General features: G+C 41.6%; 1 protein-coding gene across 3 annotated transcripts; it reads left to right on the top strand.

Annotated features, from left to right (window-relative positions):
• Positions 1–952: 952 nt before the first annotated feature.
• On the top strand, positions 953–21,514 carry LOC119719784. Of its 3 annotated transcripts, XM_038189274.1 has the most exons (25): positions 957–1,632; positions 2,640–2,781; positions 3,240–3,365; positions 9,616–9,747; positions 10,441–10,551; positions 11,434–11,583; positions 12,041–12,169; positions 12,758–12,868; positions 13,111–13,203; positions 13,473–13,598; positions 13,851–14,150; positions 14,643–14,723; positions 15,014–15,151; positions 15,474–15,638; positions 16,294–16,431; positions 17,012–17,309; positions 17,665–17,759; positions 17,977–18,140; positions 18,771–18,890; positions 19,109–19,214; positions 19,825–19,897; positions 20,237–20,294; positions 20,465–20,532; positions 20,652–20,727; positions 21,274–21,514. In XM_038189274.1, exons 1-25 carry the CDS (start codon positions 1,285–1,287, stop codon positions 21,391–21,393), a joined length of 3,468 nt encoding a protein of 1,155 aa, XP_038045202.1. In that variant the 5' UTR covers positions 957–1,284; the 3' UTR covers positions 21,394–21,514. The 3 variants fall into 3 exon arrangements, 2 of the variants coding, with proteins under 2 accessions (XP_038045202.1, XP_038045203.1); XM_038189275.1 differs by lacking the exon at positions 9,616–9,747; XR_005269995.1 differs by lacking the exons at positions 19,825–19,897; positions 21,274–21,514 and having other exon boundaries at positions 953–1,632; positions 20,652–20,674.
• Positions 21,515–25,471: the final 3,957 nt, after the last annotated feature.

Here is a 25,471-nt window from a genome sequence, read left to right as displayed (position 1 = left end):
TGTGCGAGTACCCTTCTCACGACCCCCCCCCCCCCCCTAAAAATGACCTTGCTACGCCACTGAGTCTGGCATCCATTTAGTCATTCAACCATTAGCCAATCATCAACCACGGTACATTAAAATCTAATAAAGGCAACCGCAATTGTGAGCCAACCCATCAATGACTTATATGTCGCCACGGCTACCATTGAAAAAAAAATGGTCTTTTAGGCCAAAAAAAAAAGGTCTCCGGTTTCTGATATGCGCGTGCGTGGCCGTAGCCATGCACGTCGGCAAAATGAAACAGGTTTTTTTTTCAATGTAAGATGATGTCTCAAAACTGCCAAACTCACTGGTTTGACTGGAATCCTGCTGCTGCACAATTTTAACGTGTTTTGAGATAGGGTTACGATCGAGTGTAAGCTTTATGTGGCCTCTCTGGACTCCCATATATTTTGCACTAAATTTAGTCGGGCACCATTTGCAGTCATCAGCCGATATTTGAAGAAGAACAAAGTCGCCGCACCACTTTTGGGGCAAGCTCCATACCAGAAACCGGAGATTTGGCCTTAACGGAATCTTACACAATACAAATCGATAGGTAAAGTCAGCCTTTGCGCCCACATAACTTAAGATGCCAAACTGAGTGACATACCAAAACGGAGAGTAAATTATGCACTCTTTGTTGCATGTGAAAAACTATTGAAAAGTTGTCCTTCAGACTCATTTCGTGGGATCCGACTTCAAGTTGTTCTGATGCAGCAACATTGAAGTACAATCCATGCTGTGCAGTCTCGTGCATGCACCGATGCCTGCTCCATGCCACACACGGACTGGAACGTTCTCATGCGAGTTCAACAGGTTGTTTGCGCAGTGCATCTGAACTTGAACGCACGAGCCACGCCTGAGCAAATATGTTTTGATACAGAAATTGAAACAAAACTGTGATTGGCCTCGACTAATGTTTGACGGCAAATCACGCGCCACGAACCTTAATGATATAAGCCAAGGACTGATTGCTGCGTGACAAGTCGAGCTACCGAGGCGGGAACGGGCGCGCAATTGGGATGCTTTCAGATATAATCTATTGATGTAACGACCAAAATGATATCGCAAACAGTTGATTCCTTTGGTTTGAAAAATCAAGGAGGATTTGATTAGTGTCAAAATTGATGTCAAAATCAAGACTGTTGACGTTTTAGACAGACCTTCGATCGATTATGCGTGTCCGAGCATAATCGGTTCACCAAAATTTCGATTTTTCAGGAATTTGAGCCTCATTTGATTCGATATTTCTACGCCAACATGCCGAGGATTAAAGTCAAGCCGGCTCAGCATGAAGATACTTTGCCCTTTACCGTCGCACTGGATTCTGCAACTGACAGTTTCTCGCACTTTCAAACAGAAGAGTCCGGAGAGAAGGAGAAGCAACCGGTGAAGGGCAAGAAGCGAGCCCGGGTCAGCCCTTGTCAGACGGTCAGCGACTTCGCGCTGAACGTGTCGTCTGCGCACGGCCTGCCCAACATCTTTCGCGCCAAAACCAAGCTGGGACGCCTGACATGGTCCCTGATCTTCTTCGTCGGGATTGTCGTGTCCATCTGGCAGGGGACCCTGATAGTCGTCAATTACTTGAACTTTCAAGTTACGACTGAGGTAAGGTTGATTCATTTTCATTAGGCCAGCTTAAACCTGTTTGCAAAGAAAGACGCATTGGACCACTATCATGAATAATGTCAATCATAAATGACATAACACTGTCATCATGAACGTCATTCGTTATTTTGTCATCCTTTTTGCTGCGGTAACTTTGTCATTGTTGTCACCACCCTATTGTTGTCATCACGTTCAAAATGTTGTAATTGTCACCATAAACTAAATCACCATCACCCTACACTATCACCATATTTACAAATTGTCTGAATGGTCTTCAAAAATTCATCACATTTCACCTGCAGTCCCAATTAGTCAAGTCGCAAGCTCGAAACGAACTATGACAGAGAAATGCCTTCGTGACTGTCCATTCACTTACTTGTGATCAGACATGTGAAGTGACTTGTGATTTATCTGGGACCGTACTTGTGATGGACTCGACTTCGACTCTGTGCTATAGTGCACGGACACTTTTAAGGACCCCTCGGTGACCTTATTATATAGGATAATAATCACATTAACATCACTTCCTAGTGGTTATGAAATTCTTCTACAGTTTATTAACCCAGCCCTTCCCAAATCCTCCAAAATCCTCTTTCTATAATGGAGGATTTTGCAGGATTGAAGCTATATGGCAAAAAATGTGTGGCTGATTTTGGAGGATGCACTGTGTCAAGGTCTTGGCCGGACCTTGTGTTGTCTATGCTCAGCCGTGCATACATTTCATTTAGGCCAGGATTGTACTTGAAATCCTCCGCACTGGTCCAGGATATCACTGGCTCTGCCTCAACATGTTGACAGTGATTCCTGGAGGATTTTGCAGGATTGAGGCAGTGTTCAACACTCCAAGGACCACATTCAAGTAATAACGGAGGGTTTTGCAGGATTGATGCTGTATGCAATTTTTTTCATGGAGGCAGTTGAAGGGTTTTGCAGAATTGAGGTTGCATTCTAGCAAATATGCGAGGGTGTTCGGGTTAAGAGTAATTCTCATCCCCGTACATTTTCAGGTGAAGATCGTGACGCACAGTTCGCTGGAGTTCCCTTCCGTCACCGTGTGTAACACCAACAAGCTGCGGCTCTCAGCCATCAGCAGGTCCAGACATCGACAAATGTTGGTGGTCGACCACGACGTTTCACTGCCGTACTATGGTGAGATTAAATCAAGAAATGTCAAAAACTGCAAAGTCTAACAGACCCAAATGCAACATCTGATCAGATTCCGGCTAAAATGAATCTGTAGTAAACAATTATAATCTGGTTTTCGTGTCCCTATCTGTACCATTTCACAGGTTGGAAAATTATTTTGGCTAGTGCGCATGCGTTCAACGAGTAATTAAAGATGTTATTTTTTCTTGGTTACCCCATAATTTCTTTGCTAATGTAAGCACATCATGTTGATAGTAAGCACAAACTTCTGTCTAAGCAGTTCCATAAAATCTGGCCAAGATCGATATTCATATTCAATTTCATGATTTGGCTGGATTTCTTTTGGCTATCATAAGAAGACCTTTGTTTTTGTTCTGATCATTTTTTTCTTCTTTCCTTTTTTTGTTGTTGTTCTTCTTTCCCAACCCAATGAACTTTGCCTTGCCTTTTCCACTTTCCAGCCCCTTGTGTTGGTGACGATTTCCTATGCAGGGACCGCCCTGTGTGTATCAAGCCATACCTGCTGTGTGATGGCATCAGGCAATGCGGTGTGACGGACACCAGCGACGAAGACGACTGCGATTACGGTAAGAAAACATGGATTACCCTAGTCTGGTTCCCAACAGTGTTGTAGGTCTCGAAACCGGTCTCGGTCTCGGTCTCGAGACCACTTTTTGCTGGTCCCGGTCTCGGTTTCGGGAGCTGTGGTCTCGGTCCCCTTTGGTCTCGATATTTTGGCTGGTCTCGACCAGCCAAAAAGTGAGGGGGGGGGCGGATTCCGCCCCCGGCCCTTTTAGAGTTAAGTAAAGAATTAGTTGAGGGCAAATGTGACTGCAGTGTGATGCTAATAGACATGCCTCTCGTCACTTTCTAGTGAGTGAGGCATAGTCCAACAACCATTATTCCTCTTCTTATTTCTCGTTTTTATTGTGGGATGGTCTGTTGAAACAAGCACTTTATAGTAATCCTCACTGATTCCAAATACAACTGAGATTTAAATCTAATGAATCAAGACTGAAACATTATTTTTACCGTCAGATTCTGTGTTTTGAATATGGGGAACAATTCAACTCTTTTCCCCCAGAAATATTGGTGATTTTTTTCTATTTTCCTTTTCAATTTTTCCTTTATTCGTGGAGGCAGGTAAACTTTTTTTTTCCATTTTATTTATTAATGGATATTCGTCAATTCCTAGAATGGTTAAATTGTTATTAGTGGTGGACAGCTGAATTTTGTGATCTTCTTTATAATAATAGACACCACTTGGGAATAGAGTATGCAAGTTACGCGAAATTTTCACGGTTACTACTCAATAACATGTTCTTTTTAGAGATTCCATTTTTTGCAAAATGGAGCGTGCCGGTTCTTATTTTTTTCATACGATCACTTTCTTTGTGACTTGCCATGTATTCATCTTTTCATCTGTGATAAACACAAATTGAGCTACTGCCATAGTCACACAAAAATAGAGTCTAATTGCCTGCCTCGTCTCCTTCCTAAATGTCAATTGCGTTTGCATGAGTCGAGAAGACTTTTGTTCCATTAAACGCTATATGCTGTTTTACGGCCATCACAACAAGCGATTGAAATATTGGCAATATGTCGTACTTGTAAATAACTAAAATATTCAAGTAAATCGCCCGGAAGATTAGCCGATGCGGGCGATACGCTGGCACGGTACAAAACGCAGAGAGGCGTGCGCACTGAGCCATGAATGCTAAAAGTACATCTCGCCCACCACATTCAGTTTGTGACAGCGCCCTTCTATTGTGTCGGCCATATTCTCAAATAGGCTAATGACGATGATGAAGGCGGGCAGATTAACAGAAGATAGATCAGGCAAATATGGTTCATCAATCTTCTATAGTATATGTAACGTTGTGGCAGCGCCCTTCTATTGTGTCGGCCATATTCTCAAATAGGCTAATGACGATGATGAAGGCGGGCAGATTAACAGAAGATAGATCAGGCAAATATGGTTCATCAATCTTCTATAGTATATGTAACGTTGTGACAGCGCCCTTCTATTGTGTCGGCCATATTCTCAAATAGGCTAATGTCGACGATGACGTCGGGCAGATTAACAGAAGATAGATCAGGCAAATATGGTTCATCAATCTTCTATAGTATATGTAATGTTATTGACATTAAACAAAAATAAAGTGGCACTACATTTTAGCCTTAGCCAGGCCTTCTTCAGAGGTAAATGACAGAGGATATATATATAAATGGCATCGACATTAAACAAAAATAAAGTGGCATTACATTTCAGCCTTAGCCAGAGATTAGTAACAGAGGAACAAGAAACAAACATGTAGGGGACACGCAAACGTGCAGGGTTGGAAGGAGACTCACAAAGACGGATGGGGGGGGGGGCAGACCGGTAACAGCCCGATTGGCCAAAGGTTCTTAGTCCGAAGGGTCATTAGTCCAAAGGTTCGTTGGTCCGAAGGTTCGATAGTCCGAAGGGCCCATTAGTCCAAAAATGGAATAAGGTCAATTAATCCGAAGGTTCGATAGTCCGAATAAACGATAGGGTTCGCTAGTTCGAATCGACAATAACGTTCGATAGTCTGAATGGATGATAAGGTTCGATAGTCCGAATATACGGAAGGGTTCGATAGTCTGAATTGGCAATAAGGTTCGATAGTCCGAATTGAGAATATCTTTATATTTTTTTGCTCCAATTTTGTTTTTGGGGAATCAGGTTTACAAGGAGGTCCAATATAAAATTAAAGTTGCATTTAGATATCCGTTTGTAGTCATAGCTGAAACCAAGGGGTGGCTTTGGAGTTTAGGGTCCGAGTTCCTGTAACAGATGAAACATCCACCTTTAGCTTTTTACTTTTGTCAATAGTAGAGTCATTTTCCTGGAATCCGTGACCATGTTGCGGATACCTTTTTTTCGATGGATTAGACAAAAAGGACCAATTTGAAGAAAAATAGCTCCTATACACCTCCCAAAAGTGACGGTTAACTTTTTTATAGCACGTTTTTCAAAATGGCCGCCGACGCCATATTGAAATACATAAAAAGTGATATCTCGGGAGCCAGATGAGCCATATTGATGAATAAGGTGTCGATTCCTACTATTTCTGGCATGACAAATCTGTTAAAATGGTATTCATCACGTTTCGGGACCACTGTGACCTCGAAATTCAAAATTGCGGCTGGTAACCATCTTGAAAACACCAAAGTATAATATCTCTGGAACCAGAGGAGCAAAACAAACATTTTAAGATGTTATTTTCAATTAATTCTGGTATGACAATCCATTAGAATGGTTCTTTTGACTTTTCAGTGACTACCATGACCTTCTATTTGACCTGCTATTTTTTCAAAATGGCCGCCGACGCCATATTGAAATACATAAAAAGTGATATCTCGGGAAACAGATGAGCCGTATTGATAAATTAGGTGTCAATTCCCACTACATTGTATTTCTGGCAATCTAATTGATTGTAATGCCAGGGTTAATTGAAAATAACATCTTATATGTCTGTTTTGCTCCTCTGATGCCAGAGATATAATACTTTGGTGTTTTCAAGATGGCTACCAGCCGCCATTTTGAATTTTGAGGTCGCAATGGTCCCGAAACGTAATGAATACCAGATAAGTAGATTTGTCATGCCAGAAATAGTGGGAATTGACACCTGAAAAATAAAAATATGAAAGCCCAGTTTGTTTTGTTCGTTGATTTGTTTGTTTGTTTTTTCAAAGTGGAATATTTGTTGAGTACCCGTCTCTTTTGAATTTAATTATATTTGCTTACGGATTAATACGTAAGTAGCGCTTTACATGAAACCATTATTCCTGATCGATTTGCTATTCATAATATTAGGTCTTAATAGGTAAAGATACACCGTTGACAAACTATTTTCAACCGGCTGAATTCGTAACGTGCGCTCAAATGTTATGGGAAAATCAAGACTTCAAACCAGTTTTAGACCATAATGGGACTGTCTCGAATCATATCATTATACGGTATGAATAATTGGTGGATTATATTATAATAAACTATTTACTACCTGCTTTCAAGCCAAAGCAAATTAATAATGGAACTCAAGGTAAACTATATAGGCCTTAAAGGCAAAGCTAACCTTGGAAGTGAGTACTACCGTCAATTAGTCCACACAGTGGAACGAGCCATCAGATATGATACTCCGAAAGCTTCTAACAATCCAAGCACTGGACTGAATCAAGTGCATGGGCATCAGGTGTATGCCTAATATAATTAAGTGGAACAGAAATTTCATACACGTATTGCAATTTTGAGACCTGCGCGATAATTACATAATTCCAACATACGCCATGTTGCGAAACACTCATCGTCCATCCATCATGCGCGACACCATGATGGATACAGCGCCTACAATACCTGTCCCTAAATGTAGCGTTTGTTGTAGTACTTAATGGACCAAATTTTGATAAGTGTATTATGGGCGTCACCAGTTTTTTTTTTGGGGGGGGGGAATAAATGAAAAAGTGGACAAAAACACTGGCTGCGAAAAAAACTTATATGAGGTGGGGGAGGGGGAACAATATTTGACGCCTGGAGAAGCTGATAATAAGCGTTTATACAGGTTGAGTAAAAAAAAACGAAACCCAAATGTCGGGACCATTTTTTAGTGAAGTTCTGCATGTAGAACTATCAAAATCTAGGATGTGATTCCAATTCAAAAGCTTTCAAAAGCTTTTTTTTTAGTACAAGAATCATTCAAATCACTCATGTACTTTTCAAGATACCTGTGTCCACGGATCCCCCAAAAGGGTTATTTCAGCAAAACGAAAACAATTCACATGGGGATGTACAATAGGATTTGTACGAGCGATTTGGGCGAACATGTTCCACTTCAAATTTCTTAGACATTAAGAATAAATAAGACTGGGAAAATGGGACACTGCTTCGTAGCTGACTGTAGTTATGACAATTACATCATTTTTCTTTGCCACTGGATAATAAATGACGAAAAGTGGGCACCGTGCGTATCGATACGTACGTGCAGGTCTGTGGGGTAACATCACCCCGGACAACGCGTGACCGCTGCGGCGCAATTCCACAGTGTGTTCCCACTTAACAACAAATTAACATAAATATCAGACGGTAAACAACATAGACACAATGTACGTGCATGACAACGTACAATATTTTAGTCAATATAACGAAAAAGTAGACACCAAGTACACATACACACACTTAGTAAAGACCTTGACCATATCATTACTATAGATCACCAACCCTAACCCTAACCCTAACCCTAACCCTTACCCTTACCCTATAAATCCTATGGAGCGTCGGGCCAATGGGACTTCGGACCAATGGTACTATAGAGACGTCCCCCTGGTTCCTAGGTGCAGTCGGCGGGAGTGAATTTTCACTAGAATAGAGTGCATTTGAACTCTTTGGAAACCAGAAATTACAAGCTAATGTCGACCTTGAACGTCTGCGCAATATCGACTGGGCCTGTAGAAACGCTGGAAGGCGGATTCTCAAGGAATATAACAAATACAAGTTGGAATTAATGGACCAGAAGCCTGTCGTTAATTAAGCGAGAAAACAAACCAGCGTCAGTGGTCCATGAAATTGTGGCGAATAGAATATATAATAGCGTATGGTCGGTGTGTTATCGTTACAATGTCAAATACAAAAGAGGCACTTTGTGATAATTTGTTTGGCATTAGGGAGACATTAGCATGAGGGAGACATCTGAGTGTCTCCCCGATGCTTTTACTATACAGGGTGTTTAAAAAAAAAGGAAACCGAGCATATTTTGTTGATTTCTCGGGTATGACTAATTATTTAGGAAAATGGTAACCACCATCTGTTACATAACCATGTCTTCTTTTTCTTGACACCACGAACACCATTTTACCGTCACGGATGTAACTGATGTAACCGTCACGGAGTACCTAGTGATGTAACTGACATGCCAGAAATGGCCTTGTACCACATGCACCATAAGACAAATTGACAGTTTTCAGCATGTTGAAAATAACAAAATCCAGGATGTACATTATTGTATCATTATTGCTAAAACATATCAAGATGTATCACTGTCCCCGTTAACCCCACTGTCCTTCAACGTGCCCCCCCCCATTCCTTTCAACGCAAATGTCTGCCCTGGTTCTCATTGCTGTGAACGCATTCCTTTGTTGGTGTTTGTGGTGTCGAGAAAAAGAAGACAAGTTATGTAACCGATGAAGGTTGCCATTTTCCTAAATAATTAGTCATACCCGAGAAATCAACAAAATAAGCACGGTTTCCTTTTTTATGAAACACCCTGTATAATTTTAGTGCCGGTTATTCGGGAGAGATTTTGTTGGTTTTTAGTTGTGCACAAGTCTACGGGAATTTCTCCTTAAGGTACAATTTTCAGTTATTGTTATTATGGAGTGCTTTATTGTCATTCAAATAACATATTACCATGAGTTTGAAGATAATTAAAAACTGTTACTTTTCAACTAACGGATTGTTGATCTTAAGCTATGAACACTTCGGAATTAACTGTTTTGTCATCCCGACCATCGGATTTTTAGTCCGAGTTACAATGATATTTTAGATGAGACAAAGATATTTGAAATATATTCCAACACATGACAATAAGTGTTGCATTACCTTGGAGCATGAATTTGTGAAAGATGACTCGCACTGGTTAGTGCATTCCTTTAAATAAATATGGAAATGAACTAAAAGTAAAACAAAAATTGAACACAGAATACGCTGGCCGTTATATATTAAAAAAAAAGTAGTCCGTGAACATGCAGGTACAAAGTCTTAAATCTCATACGTAAAATGTTATTAAGTATACGAAGAGAAGACATTCTTTTTGGTCGTAGACTTCGGCTCGTGCGCTGATGACGAGTTCCGCTGTGTCGACTCGGGCAGTCAATCGGGTCTGTGCATACACAAAGACAAGGAATGCGACCGGAACAAAGACTGTTACGGAGGAGAGGACGAAGATGACTGCGGTAAGATGAAGTCGGAAACTAGGAAATATAACCGGCGTGTTCATAGGCGTAGCAAGTGGGGAGGGGGGGTGGTAAGGGGGTATTTAACCCCCACCCCCCCCCCTAGTATTTTGTAAAGACTGCCTTTTTCCATTTAAATGCCCTTTTTCAATAATCCTCCCAATAACCTGCCAATAATTTGTAGAGAGTGCCCTGTTTTACGACATGTCCCTTTTGGTTGCCTCTTTGAGAATTTCGCAAGTGTATTGTCCTGAAAAGCACCATATTATTAGCCCTTTGTGTTCATAATTGTCGGTTTTAAACAGCGCCCTCATCGACAGATGGTACCAGCGGCCCCCCCCTCCCCCAACCCCCCGTTTTTTAGATTTTACGGATGCCAAGTGTCCGGAGAAAAGAACCTGTCTACATTTCACATTTCACGGATGTGCAAGTGCACTTTTCAAAAAATTGTAAGGCCCCCCCCCCATAAAAATGACCGTGCTACGCCCCTGGTGTTACGGTTGGTAACAAACAACTACATGTACATCTCGAATCCAAAACTTCTGTACAACTTCGTTAGAATACTGATTCTTATATGTTATGAAACTTGTGTCATTTGGACAACGGACAAAATGGATGCCGGTCAGATCTTAGAAGAATCCTGCTGAGAACCTGTTTAATTGGAAACATTTATTCACCTTTTGATGTGTGTAGAATGTAAGAGTTCCGAGTTCAAATGCGAGAAGCGTGGAGGCTGCATCCCTAAGGCATTAGTCTGCGATGGTTATTCTAACTGTATTGACGGCAGTGACGAAAAGACCTGCAGTAAGTATGGCCGTGACACCGGCGACACTGAAGAAGACGCTGACGAGAAAACATAACGACGACAATGAAAGCGACAAAATTGACAAAACACTGATCGATGACCAAAAAAATGATGGCGATGACGAAGCAATGGCGGTGACTAAACAATGACGGGTGACAATGGGATGATTTTGCTTATGATATCGATAGTAACAATGCAACGACATATAAAATGACGATGACAGTGTTGTCGGCCATTACAAAGACCACTGTGATCACGTCGGTGGTTACTCTGAAGACGGTGATAATGTTGACACTTCATAATGACGACGACGTTAAAAGGATAATGACAAGATTGACAATGATGGTAAACAAGGGGATGATGGGATGAAGGCGATGACAGTGGTGACATGGACGATGACCATTATGACGATGACTGATGGTGATGGCGGTGGCAAAATTTGTCGTTGAAGCATGATTTTAAAGTTGCGTAGTGACATTTGCAATTGCCCAGAAACGCAACGAGAAGAAAAGACTGGTACCACATACCCTATGATTGTTTTTCCGCCTGAAATTGTATCATAGGTAGGAAGCAATCATTAAAGGTGATTTGAGAAAGTGTGTCCAATTGTATATTTTCTAACGAGCATTAGCAATGGCATCCGTTGAGGAGACATCAAAATATTATGTATACGTTTTGTTTCCGTCTCCTCAAACGTATAGAAACTTTCAAACGTAGTAGTTGTTGCATACATCCTTCTAAAGATTTTGAGCAATTTCGTTTCTTCAAACGAAAAAAAGAGCCCCTAAAAGAAAATGTCCCAATGTGCCTTTATTAAACGACATGATTCTTGACGTTCAGCCATGTTGGTTCACCGATCGTGTTCTTCTTTACTCCTCCAGTGCCAGACGGGTACTTCCAGTGTGACGATTCGTCCTTCCGATGCGTCTCAACGAACACATGCATCCCTAAGACATATGTCTGCGACAATGATAACGACTGTGCTGATGGGTCAGATGAGAGCATAACCGCTTGCGCACTACTTACGACAAGTAAGATCATCAAAAATCGCATAATATAAGAGTGATTGAACGCAATGGGTCCAGGACTAAGGTGTTAAGCACAGAGCTTCTCACCAAAAAAGAGGAATGTTGCCAAACAAAAACAAGTTACGGCTTAATGATGTTTAATTGACATACATATTTGCTGAGAAATGATCTTTGATAAGCTTGTCACTGGCCTTGGCAAATTGAGCTGCTGACTGATACGAATGAAAAGTCTTAGCAAGGCAAAAAGAAAAAGCACCTAAATGGCTTGATATAACAGCTAATTTAAATTACGGCTTTCTCAAATTTAGGCATGTCATTAAAATGGCTTTCCAAACACCATGAAATTACCCGTTGAGGGAGTCCGTTTCGTCTCCATCATTGCCAAAACTATTTCTTGTCTGCTGAGAGGAAATGACATGTGATTCATACCACGACTTTTCTCTTCTTTCACGCTTTGAAGCTTCTGCTCCATTTCTGTGCGACTACGATCGGTTCAGTTGTGGCAATGGCGTATGCATACCGAACAGCTGGCTGTGCGATTCCGAAGCCGACTGCGCCAATGGATTGGACGAGAGGGAGTCACACTGTGGTACCAGACAAAGAAAGAGTTTACCAAGTTTGGCCTTTCTACTCGTCGTAGAGGGCCATCCACGTGTCCTGACATGTCCTCTCAATACCTATCTCACTGACTGACTAACTGACTGACTGACTCCCCAACCGACTCCCCGACTGACTAGTGGCTCTCAGTTACTTGTGAATTAGACTTGCTTAAGCCAAAAAAAAGGACCATGGAGAGAGGCAAATCGGATAAACTGGCTTGCCAAAGGACACAATGGCCTACAGCTTGATTGGCTCGTGTTTGGCTTGTGTTTGATTTGTGATTGGCTTGTGTTTGACTTGTGATCGGCTCGTGATTGACCTGTGATTGACTTGTGACTGACTTGTTATAGACTTGTGTTTGACTTGTGTTTGACTGGTGATTAACTTGTGATTGGCTTGCGATTGATTTGTGATTGGCTTGTGTTTGAGTTGTGCATGATTGATTTGTGTTTTGCTTGTGATTGACCTATGATGACTTGTGTTTGGCTCGTGATTGACTTGTAAACATTACGCGAACCATTCATGAAAACGAAATTTTAATAATTTTTAACCGTATTTTACTATTTTTGGGGTCCAGGTCTGACCATCTGTGACGCCCACAAGGTGCGCTGTAGTACGGGCAGTGGGTGCGGCATCCAGTGTGATCTGATAGCAGACTGCCCAGACGGTAGCGACGAGAAAAACTGCCGTAAGATAACTCTCAGCAAAACCGTTCTCAACACTCTTTTCGTTCAGATTCAAAGACACACTGATATCTAAAAGTGTTTGTGTAAAATTCATCTTGTTGCTCCCGTGTAAAACAATCCCAGTGAGGGTTTACGAGCATAACCAGCGACAGAGGGCGCCCTTTAGGGTACAGTTTTCTCGAAGCTTTCTTTTTTAAAGTTTCAGGATGACGTCATAATTTGTGTCTTGTGTTTTTGGATACAGAATGCGCGACGAGCGCCGACGGATCGTCCAACTACATTGAGTCTGTGTCGTGCTCGGGAATCTATGGGACCAATTTTAGCAACCCTTTCTACTGTGCGTATTATCTTTGAGCCTTTTTAGGGATTTTTTTTTACCCTACTTTTAGTTAATTTAACAAGTTTATTCGTATATTTCCTTCCTTTGAAGTTTGTTTGTTTTGTTTTGTATGTGTTTATTTTAAATTGTTTGACTTTACTTTGTCATTTTTAATAGAAATTATGTCTGTCTTCACTTTCTATGAGTATATTATTGGAGTTGGCTTTTATTGTACATATTTCATTGATTCCTTCCCCCCTTAACAATTTTATATTATTTTTCTTCAGATGACCAGCACCTGATTTGCAATAACACCGGTACCAGATTGCATCTGAGTTCCTTTTTCAATTGCATTGGTGGGCACATCACTTGTTATGAGCCAGTCACAAACATCGAGAAACCCTGCAAAACAGGTGCGTGGAGCTACCTGTTACTTCTGTCAAAACGAAACTTTGAGCCACTGTTTCCGAGTGAAAATAAACTTTTCGCACAGAAAGTGTCATTTTTGACCCAGACAAGGGTTAGGCCAAAAAAAGAACCAGGATTCCTGGTCAAATTGAACAAGATGTTTTTTCAGAGTGAACTGAAAAAAAAGATCGAATCTTAGCGGAAAATGAAGTTATCCCCACTTTCCAATCACCTATTTGCTTTGTCTTCGCACACAGTGTACTCGGAATGCTACACCAGCCCCAACGGGCAGGATTACCGTGGCTCAACAACAGACAACACCTGCCTTCCCTGGACTAACCCCGGTATAGCCGAGGTGGGTTACACCGGGGCAGCCTACCCGGAGTTGGAGGGTGTTGAACCGGGCACTACGGTAGGCCACGCTTGCTGCAGGAACCCGGGCGGGCTGAGGTCGGGGCCGTGGTGCTTCGCCAAGGAAGAGGCATCCGGCTCGGTCCATCTCGTCCAACACAATTGCACGGTGGGGCCGCCGAGCGCTACGTGCTCAAGAGATCCTTGTGAGTTATTCCGATATACGGGGGAAGGGAGGATGGGCTAGGGGTTCTAATCTTGAAGAAAGTAAAACACATGACGGCTAACCCCCTCCTTTCCCCTTGAAAACCAACTCATGAAGTCAGGTGGTTTGGCCGGTAGAAAGATATGTTTTAGTGCTGTATGGATAGTTAATGATTGATTTTCCCTTCTTACTTGAAGGTGTGATTGCTGGTCTTATTTTTTGGTAAAGTAAATTTATCAAATAATTTGTTATAGTTTATTAAGTCACTTTTCTGCGCAATATTCAGACTCAATTTTCCTGTCTTGAAGGTTTTTTTTTTTTTAACCCCATCGGAGGTGTAGGCAGTGCCAAAACTATTAAAACTTAAACACACGGGCGGTTACTGACATTTTGTAACCCCGTAAGTTTTCGATATCATCTTCAGTATGTAATTGAAATAAAAGGTTTTTTTTACTTCAATATTTCAACATGGACCATTGACCTCGATATAAAGCACCGTCCTCCAGACGTCGACGATCGACGGGGGATCAACCGACAGATTCACCGAGCGATCTAGTCCGTCAGGCACACCCTGGTAAGGCAAACCTTTCAACTTTGATGCTTAATTAAATGAACGGCATTAACTCAAACAAAAAAAAGCGAAAAGGAGTAGAAACATAAGGCGACATTGCGCTGGTTCACAAACACCGCAGTGTCATATACATGCAAGACACGATGATTACCAAGGAAGGTGCAGTCTCAGTCCGATGTGGCTTGAGGGGCATCAGTTTATCAACCCCAATTCTGATTAATGCTTCATTTAGTGTGGAACATACAATTTGTATTAAAGTAACTGGCGTTGGTGGGGCTGTTGCATACTTTCAGGTAACCATAGCAACGCCACTTATTCGTTCTTTTGTCTGAGTGGGGAACGGGTTCCTCTCTGGCAGACATGTAACGGGTTTCCTGATTGCGATGACGGGAGCGATGAGTGGGCCGCAAACTGCAGTGATATTGTGTCAGGTAAGGACAAATGGTTTCAAACACCCTGCAGCGAGTACGTAGAGGTCGCAGGCTGAAGTCACTACGGTGCCATCAAATATTGAACTTATGTCGTCTGCTGCGGTCTCAGTTGACTCAGTATCCTAAATAAGATAGACATATGGTTCATGAACTTTGACCTTCACTTGAACACTGAGACCTCTACCCATAAAACTGAGGTCTTTAGGGTCCATTACAACACCATACTACCATAGTTAACTTATGGTCGTTTACTAGAAATTGATATTTTCACACAAAACATTTGTTTTTAAAGATGTTCATTTCAATTTGGTTTTACCTTGAGAATGTGGGATCAATGAATTCCAATGTCGAGAGAGGACCCAAGAGGGTACAGTCACGTGTATACCGAAGTCCTACGTGTGTGACGATTACCCTGATTGCCTGACAGGGCAAGAGGCCGGGGAGCCTAGCCATACACCGTCTGACGAATCGGCATGCGCAACAGCAGGTGAGAAAATAAGCCAAACGATGCAATCTAAGGTGACTTCGCATGTCGCTCGAGTTGAGATATATCATTTCATGGAAGGGGGTGTAGAATTCTAGGGAGAGAGTCCAATGGAAGCATGTTCCTTTGGAAAACTCCACTAATGAAAAAAAAGTGCGAGATATCATATATATTAATTCAGAAATTAATGTTTAAGAATTGTTTATGATGGAAGCTATAAAAGGCAAACAGCTGATGTATCTGGTGATCTAAATGTTCTTCAACCCTCGACAAAGTTAACGTCGGTAAACCTCCTGGCCAAAGACAAAACTTAGGTGTTTGACACCATGTGTTAGGGTTGCAATCCAGTCAAAGACGAGTACACCACAAAGCAAATCATAGGTCTAAGTCGGGTAGGAGGTATAAACAGGAGCTGTATTAAGCTATGACTTGACATGAGAGGTGATGACTTGCGATTTCCTTGTGATGACTGGCGATTGCCTTGTAATGCCTTGCGAATGGCTTGGAATGGCTTAATAGCAGCCTCCGAGCCCGCGGTGTCATTATCTCATACAAATACTAATGAAGAGTATATATTACACTGTGTTTTAAACACTCCATCTTTTGTGGTGTTAAATTCTACGATTTGGATTGAACAACTCTTTTGGTTTCATATCAGACGAGACACTACCGGCTGACTACTTCCGCTGTGCTAACGGTCATAAGATGATCCATAAGTACGACGTCTGCAACACGGTGCCTGATTGCTTCCCTGAGAAAGATGATGAGTACGCTTGCACTTGGGAAAACAGAACAAGTAAATATTTGTGACAACTCCTGAAAAATAAATGTTAATTTTTTATAGCTGTGTTCGCATTACACCGCTCACCAATTTGTACAACCAAAGAACGAATAATATTGATGCCATTATGACAATGATGCTATCTATTTAATTTTTACGATTCTCTTGTTTAAACTTTTGAAGTAGATTTCTTTGCCAAAACATCGAGTTGTAATCACTCCAATGGAATGAAGGAAAATCGGGTGTGTTTGTTCTTATCTTGATGAGAAAATCAACTTCAAAAGTAAATCATCAAACGCTTTAGTTTACTGTCTGGATTGAAATGGCTCAAGTCGCAAAGGTTACACATATACAGTGCGAGATGTAAGAGAAATCATGCTGTCGCCCTCGACTCAGTACATTTTATATAAACTTATTTGCTTCGGTGTTAGGACAAAAGGAAACATTGCAACCGTATGCAGAGTTTTCACACAGACATTTTCCTTGGAAGGTGAATACGTGTATAACGTACATTGTTATGCCACATTATCAACACTGAAAGCAACACTAGTTTGAGTAATTCTGGTAATTATTATGTCCCTTTTGTTTGCTCAAGGTGGGGAGGTACCAGATCCTTTCGAGTCTCCGCTGTGGTATCAGAAATACGCCCCACTGGTTCGAAAAAAGTACCACTACCTCTTCGACGACTTCAGCTATCGGTGGCGCCCTTTCGACCGTGTCAAAGGTGAAGACCCCCCGGACTGGAACAGCTTCGTTACGTACAGCGCCACACCTGACTACAGCGATCTCGTGGAAGTTCCCAAACTCAGCAAGGATGAAGTGCACCAGTTCGGACACCAGAAGGAGGACTTCATCTTGCAGTGCTCGTATGAAGAGACGAAATGCAATCTGAGGTAAAAAGGAACCCGACTATTTTCAGGACGATCATGAATGTAAGACCTTCCTGACGCTTGAGGGCAGCAGATTGCAGATTCTATTGAGATACGACGAACCTTTATTACGACGGACCTTTATTACCTTTTATTACCAATTACCGTGCCGGCTATCTGATGAACTGGCGAACTGGTAAAATTTGAAAGGTATGTACGGTGGGTATGTCACCTCATGAAATTACCATTGCACTCACAAACATTCATTATTTGTATATTGTTGGGTGCGCAGCAACGGCGCACTCTGACCTACTGATTAGGACTCCAATTATACTTTCGTCATTCATGTGTGTCTGTGTGTGTGTGTGTCTTTTTTCAGCGATATTCAGGAGTTCCAGGACGACACATATGGAAACTGTTTCACCTTTAACCCAGAGGGGTTCTTTGCTACCTCCACAACAAGCTCTAGATATGGTAAGCTTCTGCCATCTTCCAAGCCAAAACAATTGAAATAGGCTAAATTTCAAATGTTGGAAGTTTCTTAATATGAGCGTTTATCAAAGCAAATCTTGTACTCTACTGTGAGAGCGATTACCCTTTCTATACTGAATGAAATTAAGCAATGCTGTCAGATTACTAAAGCTACAAGTTGTTTGGTTCCAGTCCTACTTAATTCTGTTCATGATCGTAGGTCTCCGGATGACCCTGTTCTTGGAGCAATCCGAGTACATCAGTATCTTTGGGCAGGAGGCTGGTGTCCGTGTCGCCATCTCCCCTCCCGGTATCCGACCAAACCCGACCCACCATGGGTTCACTGTCAAACCAGGAACAGTGACTTCCATCGGGCTCAGATATGTAAGTTACTTTAACGGAAAAAACAACAGCTATTGCTAGTGGTGTAGTCTGCTGCATCTGTTGTCTGTCTACTTCTTAAGTTAGCTGCTGCTGCTGCTGCTGCTGCTGCTCAGGCTGCTACTGCTCTGTTTCTTCTGCTCTGCTGCTGCTGCTCTGCTGCTCTGCTGCTCTGCTGCTGCTCTGCTGCTGCTCTGCTGCTGCTGCTCTGCTGCTGCTGCTCTGCTGCTGCTCTGCAGCTGCTCTGCTGCTGCTGCTCTGCTGCTCTGCTATTGCTGCTCTGCTGCTGCTCTGCTATTGCTGCTCTGCTTTTGCTGCTCTGCTGCTGCTCTGCTGTTGCTGCTCTGCTCAGCTGCTGATCTGCTGCTGCTGCTCTGCTGCTGCTCACGGCTGCTCTTCTGCTTCGACCAACTACTGCACTACTAGCAGTTACTTCTGTGGCTGCAGTCGTGAGTTGATACTACTGCTGCTACTGTTTATATGTTAATGATGTATGATGTTACTGCTGTTGCTGTTGTTGCTGCTGTTTGTGCTGCTTCTTAGATTCTGATGCTCCTTGAAGTTATCTTGAAGCAGTCTTAAAGTTATCTTGTTTCTAACAGTGGGCCTATTTTTGTTTTTACTGCGAGACAGAACTTTGTGAACCGGAAGCCACATCCCTACGGAAAATGCCAAACGTCTGTTGAGAATTCACCCATCATCGAAGATGGAGTAGTGCGAGAGATCAGGGAAACCGAGCAGTATGACAGAGGGGTACATTTTTATTTCAATCATTATAGTGCTTTGGTGTAGACTCAACAAAACTATTTAAATGCTCTTGACGAGCGGGTATGTTTTTTTTTTTTATAGAATTCAAGATTTTCAAGTGATGAAGGTAGTGACATCAGATTCAGCAAATCCAAATATGTTTTTTAAACGATCAACACGATTTCCCGTAACGGATTTTCTTTCCTCGTTTTGCAACCGTTCAGCTCTGTAGGAAAAGCTGCCTTCATCGCCACATACTGGAACAGTGCGGTTGTTCGGATACTCTAGAGCTCGACGGACCACGGTGTGAAATACTGAACACGGAGCAAGGTGAGAAACACGATCTGAAAAAGATATCGGTAAAAATATTTGTGTATACACTATTTCATTTATCAACAGGTATGATTAGGCCAAAACAATAATATACGGTCTCTGGTCAGACCAAAGTTCCGGAATTGACGCGAGGACGCGGCTCTTTTTTTTCTTCAAGCTTGGATTTGTACAGACAAGGTGGGGTAATATTTTGCTTTTTTTGGTGCCCTCATGTACATTGGTGTCCTCCATAATTTGCCTTGGTGCTCTCGATCATTTGCCTTGGTGCAATTTCCCATTCCTTGGTGCTCTTTGGTAAAACACATTGAGGAGGTGCGGCAAAAGAGGGCGCTGTTGGAGCTACCGCGGAACATTTTGGAGAAAAAAAGATTGACGCGCATGATTAAAATCGACGCGCGCGCTGACCAGAGACCGACTTATTTTTTGGAGGGGGCCTTAGGTATGATTGTGGACTAGATAAGAAAATACAATCAACACATTTTGTGTTGTAAACTGTTGGTGAAAGACGGCAATGCATGCATCGGTATCATTGAAATTTATTGGCGTTCAATTTTTTTTAGAATAGAAATGCGGTGTTCATTCAATTGTGTCACATTTTATCTTGTAGATGTCTGCAAGCAGTTGATGTACTTCCTGCACCAGAGTGATAATCTTACCTGCCATTGTCCTCAACAATGCAGGCAAGAAGCTAGTTTGTGTTTTTTTATCAATATCCCTGTCATCAATGTCACCTTTATCCTCGTCGTGGAGTCTTCTTCCTTTTTGTCATTGCCATTGTGGAAAACAAACAGCATCGTCATAAACGATTCTACTACTTTCATTTTTGTCATTCCTTTTAGTAGCTTTTGTTGCCATTGTTATCATTGTCACCAATGTCGTTAATGTCACCGCCTCGCCATTGGTTCATTTGTCATGTCCATGTCATGGAAGTTATTTTCGTATCTTCTCCATAATATTGTGATTGTTATACGAAAGAGTCCATGTTGCATTGTTGATTCAACACGTGCTTTCGTCCCCAGTGAGGTTTACTACACAAAGACAAGCTCAACCTCCGCTTGGCCCTCGGCCAACTTCATGGTAAGTTCATTGAACACACCAAGTTTCACGTACTTTGAAGTCAGGTATAAAGAATTAATCCTTAACTCATGATTCTAAACAAATATGACGAGCCATTGCGAAGCGCCTTCTAATTCTAGGCGTCCTGGTTTATATACCATTTTATTTTGAATCTATATTTTCTTTAACAGAAACATCTTTTGAAAAATTTACACTCCATCAACCAGAAAACTAAACACCTAAACGGGAACAACATCGAGTAAGTATTTTTTTTCTACGCAAACATGGTTTCAAAATTACAGACAAAATACCTCAGACATTTCAAGAAATATAAATATCACTCTATCATTCTCTGCATGATTGCTTGATCTTTTCCAGCAAAAATATCGTACGAATTGAAGTTTATTATGAGGAGTTGAACTATGAAAGTACAAAAGAGGAACCAGCATACCAGGTAGATATACCTCTGAAGTGAGGACTTTTTGTAAAATACTTAGTAGTTTAAAAAGTTGTTGTTTTAAAACCGAGTTGGGAGAAGATGTTTGAAAACAATTACTCCATGTGATATTTGTTTAATTTCGGATCAGCGTTGTAATTAGGTCCTCGTCAGTCGGTTGGAAGTCCTATGCAATCTCAGTCCCTGAACTGTGAACATTCCTTTGTCAATGTCAATCCCCTGTAAAACCTCGGACATTACTAGTGATGGAATTGACCTATCAATGTTTGCGAGTTAACCACGCCCCTTAGAAAACTCTATAGAATTTTGTGCGTTTATAAGTTTTGTTTGTCTCCGATTTTGTGCGTTCCGCATCCATTTGTCTTTTTAAACTCAATTTTTTAAAATCAATTACGACTGTGTTTTGGAATGTGTGGATAGTTTCTCCGAACATGATCAAGATTTTTTTCTAAGTTTACAATCAACTTAATAAACCTGCATTTTAGCATTGATTGAAACCGGAAATTGTATACTCAGAGTATTTTCTCTCATTTTCCCTGACAGCCATCATCCTTATTCGGTGACATCGGCGGCATTATGGGCCTGTACATCGGCTTCTCGTTCATCACAGTGTTTGAATTCTTCGGCGTCATATACACGCTCATCAAGAACGCATACTTTTAAATAGCCAGCGAAGAAAAGCCCGGTGTCATATGAAAATCCGACTCCTATGAAAATCAGACTCCTTTTCCCTATTATTGGTTAATCCCTCGCACGTGACAGGTCACTCTCCATGTATGATCCTAAAAATAGCATACTATCGTACTTACGCATGCGCAATACTACCAATGGGTCCATGTACATGGAGTCGGATATTCAAGCTACACCTGCATTCGTTTGCAAAATTTTGATGTCATTACTCCTGTGCTATCTTTTAGGGGCGTAGTGAAAACAGGAGGGGGGGATGGTTTTGAAGAATATTAATTGAGTAGTTGCTTAGTTGATTGTGGTTGCTTTGAATGAGCTTGCATCATTCTGTTGCAATAGTGTTACTGTATTTTAGGGTTCCATGCACCCCCGGATATGTTTTTTAACCTACTTTTTGTAATCCTTAGGGTGTCTAGTGAACGATTTTTGATGTTCCCAAGATCAAATATTGTCTAATGGGGTTCATTTGGCGGCCATCTTGGCGGCCATCTTGGATTTCGACAAAAATCAGTTATTGACATAACGTTTGAGCAAGGCATCATAGGAAGACAAATGAACATGTTTTTCGGAGTAATTTCGGTGTGAGGAATCGATTGAAAGCGTTATTCTTATAATTTGGCGGCCATCTTGGCGGCCATTTTGGATTTTGACAAAAGTCGGTTATTTGACGTAACTTTTCAACTAGGCATCATGAGAAGGAAAAAGAAGACGTTTTTCTGGGTAATTTAGGTGTGAGGAATCGATTGAAAGCATAATTTTCATCATTTGGCGGCCATCTTGGATTTCGACGAAAATCCGTTACTTAACAACTTTTGAACTAGGCATCATAGGAAGACAAATTAAGGTGTAGGCTTATTCTTGTAGTATTAGCTGAAAATGGTGATAGTGAACCAACAATCCGTAGCATAGTTATACATGTAGTGCGGCGGTTGATAATCATGCAGTATGGTGATGTGGCACATCCCTGAGTCACTCATTGACTTACTGCAGAAAACTGTTGAGGAAGCGGAGAATCAATAGTGGAAGAGCATCAAGAGATTGATTATGATGAGGTTCTTGAAGATGTGTATTATTGTCTTGTTTCCAGACGTAACTATCTGGCGTTGGTTACGCATGAACATGTACACTTTCGAACTTAAATAATATTCCATCCACAGAGGGCGCAATTTTCCGTGTCTGTACTATACTAAAAAAAATCTAATTCGAAGTCCGAGGGAATCGACACCCATCACTGGAGAAACATAATTCATAACAGAATCAAATAAATTATGGAATCGATTATGGAATCGAATCGGCATGTAAGCAATTTTCGCGAACAAAAAAATACATGAACGTCTTGGATCCAAGACTACTATATCACACTTTTTGTACCATGCATATATGAAAATGTTTCCCTTTCAGACTATGAGTCGCAATTTATCCGAAAGTTTATGATGTAGTTGTGGTGTTGATATTTTACTATAAAGAGGCTATTTTAGTGTTCAACGAATGTTGAGATATTGGCCTTAGTTTAGTTAGTTTATAAAGATAATTAGTGTTTCTTCATTTTCTTATTTTCCAATGAAAACAAGAGTTATATGTTAATTCAGAAGTCATATCAACAGATTAACTTTCTAGTTTCTAAACGTGCTTCAAGTCATATAAACCTTTTTGTTTCGTTCGTTACAGCTCTTGTGTTTGTTTGGGGTGGGTTTTTTTTTGGGGGGGGGGGGGGGCGGTGGTTTACATGCATTCGTTATAGACCGATTCATTTAGTCCCGCCCAGTGCATCCACCCACAATAACATGTGCCCTCTATCTAATCCCCCATCACTGCGCGTGGATATTGACACTATATCGCGGGTCAATCGGTCACCGACACGCTATCCATTCTCAGACTCTAAGGCCAAATAAATAAAATGTGTAGCGTCCCCGCCTGCTTACTTTTTGGAGGCCGCCTCCTTTTTTTAACCGAAAAAAAATGATAAATTTTAAATAGTGAAGTAATTTTGGCCTGTTGCATCTAGCCCATATAAAGCTGGTATGTCATTTCCTGAGTCCAATGGCGGCCATTTAAAAAAAAATGGCGGCCTCTCTTGAAAAATAGCCCGGTCGGGCGGCCATTTTGGAGGACAAAAAAAAAGAGCCTCCCGCTTCCTTTTTTTTTCAAAAAGGCAGGACGCTAAACATTTTTTTTTTATTTGGCCTAAAACCGGCGTGGGGGATTTTGACACTGCGGTTCAGACTAGCAGACTGGCCTATTGAAATGGTAGACGTCACGTCATCACTAATTATTTTCTTTCACAAATCTTTTTCACGGGAAGTTAGTGATCCGTACAGTCGATCTATTGTGCTAAGTTGTGAAAAAGTAGAGCAGCCAGTATACGCGTGTGCTGGTATATCAATATTGGTTAACGGCTCTTCTCCAGATTTTCTGGGCGGTTGACGCGAGGTTATAAACGTGGAAAGTCGGCAGAGAGTGACTCGACTCTTTAGCTCTGTGCACATACTAATCATGATGTCGACGCTTACTGCAGTTGTGGCCGTGTTCGTTCTCTGTCTCATGGTGGTTGCTGGTAAGTAAACTCTATGGTGTAAATTGATTTGGTCGTTCTCGTGAACCCTTGCTGGTGGGTTGTGCTTTAAAGGGAAAATACAACATTTGCAAACATCGAAAAATAAAACTTCCAAGTTGTTACGAAATACCTTACTAGGATGGCCTCGGACACGGACCACCCCCAAAAAGGTCCAATTCTGGAACAAATATACTAACCAATGCAGTCAGATGTGTGAACGCGGGATGGGTCATAATTTCGTCATCTACATTCGAAGAGTGTGTAAAGTTTGCAAGAAAAACAACAATACGTACCACAATGGCTCTCCACTGCATAAGTCCAATCGCCACACCATGCGTAATAACTATTCAATACTATGCACGTATGAGTGCGTTGAATTAGCTTCTCCGTGTATACACCAAAAGCTGCGTATCAGTATTCGTCTGGCATTCTTGAAAAACCAAGGTCAAATTTTGTTGTGTAGCGGAACTTTAAAATGAAATGTAAAGACACTCACGTCAGCTCCGCTGATATCATTGCAACCATTGTCTCATTAATTAATCATTTTTAATAAATAAAATTTGGACTCCTATGAATTCTGGTCCCTTTTACCCTTTTATTGGATGAACGTCCACAATCCTCGGTTAGACACGCGCAATATTACCAATGAGTCTGTATCTATAGTCCTAAATTCACACTGCACCAGCAAAGCTGCATTCTGCGCCACATTGTGCAGTACGCACAAGTCTTTGTATGTCATGCATCGTCTTACACATTTTTTTCAAAGCTGATTGCGCCACCAATCGTGAAAAAGTGTCTAGTCCCCGAGCAAAGAGTCTCAGTGGCGTAGCCAGGTGGGGTTTCTCCCGGTGGGGGGGGGGGGGGGGAGGGGGTATTCCTAAGTGCCTTTTTTTAACCAGCGTTTACCCCCAAATATTTGTAAAGAGCGCCCGCCTTTTTTTTTAAACAAGTGCCCTTTATTTACCAGCGTCTTTTTACGAGTGCCTTTTTGGAATTTTGCCCGACCGTCGGCATTTGTGCCGCCCTGAAAAGCGCCACCTATTGTCCGATAGTGTCCATGATCGTCCAATTTGAAGAGCGCCCCTATAGAGTGCTACCAGCCCCCGCCCCCGACATTTTGATTTTACGGAGGAAGTGACCAAAGAAAACAACCTGTCTACATTTCAGCACGGATGTGCGAGTGCCCTTCTCACGAACTTCCCCCCCCCCCTCCCAAAAAAATGACCTTGCTACGCCACTGAGTCTGGCATCCATTTAGTCATTCAACCATTAGCCAATCATCAACCACGGTGCATTAAAATATAATAAAGGCAACCGCAATAGTGAGCCAACCCATCAATGACTTATATGTCGCCACGGCTACCATTGAAAAAAAATGGTCTTTTAGGCCAAAAAAAAAAGTCTCCGGTTTCTGGTATGCGCGTTCGTGGCCGTAGCCATGCACGTCAGCAAAATGAAACAGTTGGTTTTTTTTTCAATGTAAAATGATTTTTCAAAACT

This window comes from Patiria miniata, unplaced genomic scaffold (assembly GCF_015706575.1).
Source record: "Patiria miniata isolate m_02_andy unplaced genomic scaffold, ASM1570657v1 HiC_scaffold_8, whole genome shotgun sequence".
NCBI classification, from domain to species: Eukaryota; Metazoa; Echinodermata; class Asteroidea; order Valvatida; family Asterinidae; genus Patiria; species Patiria miniata.
Note: the sequence above shows the minus strand (reverse complement) of the source record. Positions and strands in the feature narration are given on the sequence as shown.

Bases quoted from the DNA above. Each gene is read 5' to 3' on its own strand.
- LOC119719784 (XM_038189274.1), top strand. From the start codon at position 1,285: ATGCCGAGGATTAAAGTCAAGCCGGCTCAGCATGAAGATACTTTGCCC. The intron at 2,782-3,239 runs GTGAGATTAAAT...TCCACTTTCCAG, and splicing joins CGTTTCACTGCCGTACTATG to CCCCTTGTGTTGGTGACGAT. The intron at 15,639-16,293 runs GTGAGAAAATAA...GTTTCATATCAG, and splicing joins ATCGGCATGCGCAACAGCAG to ACGAGACACTACCGGCTGAC.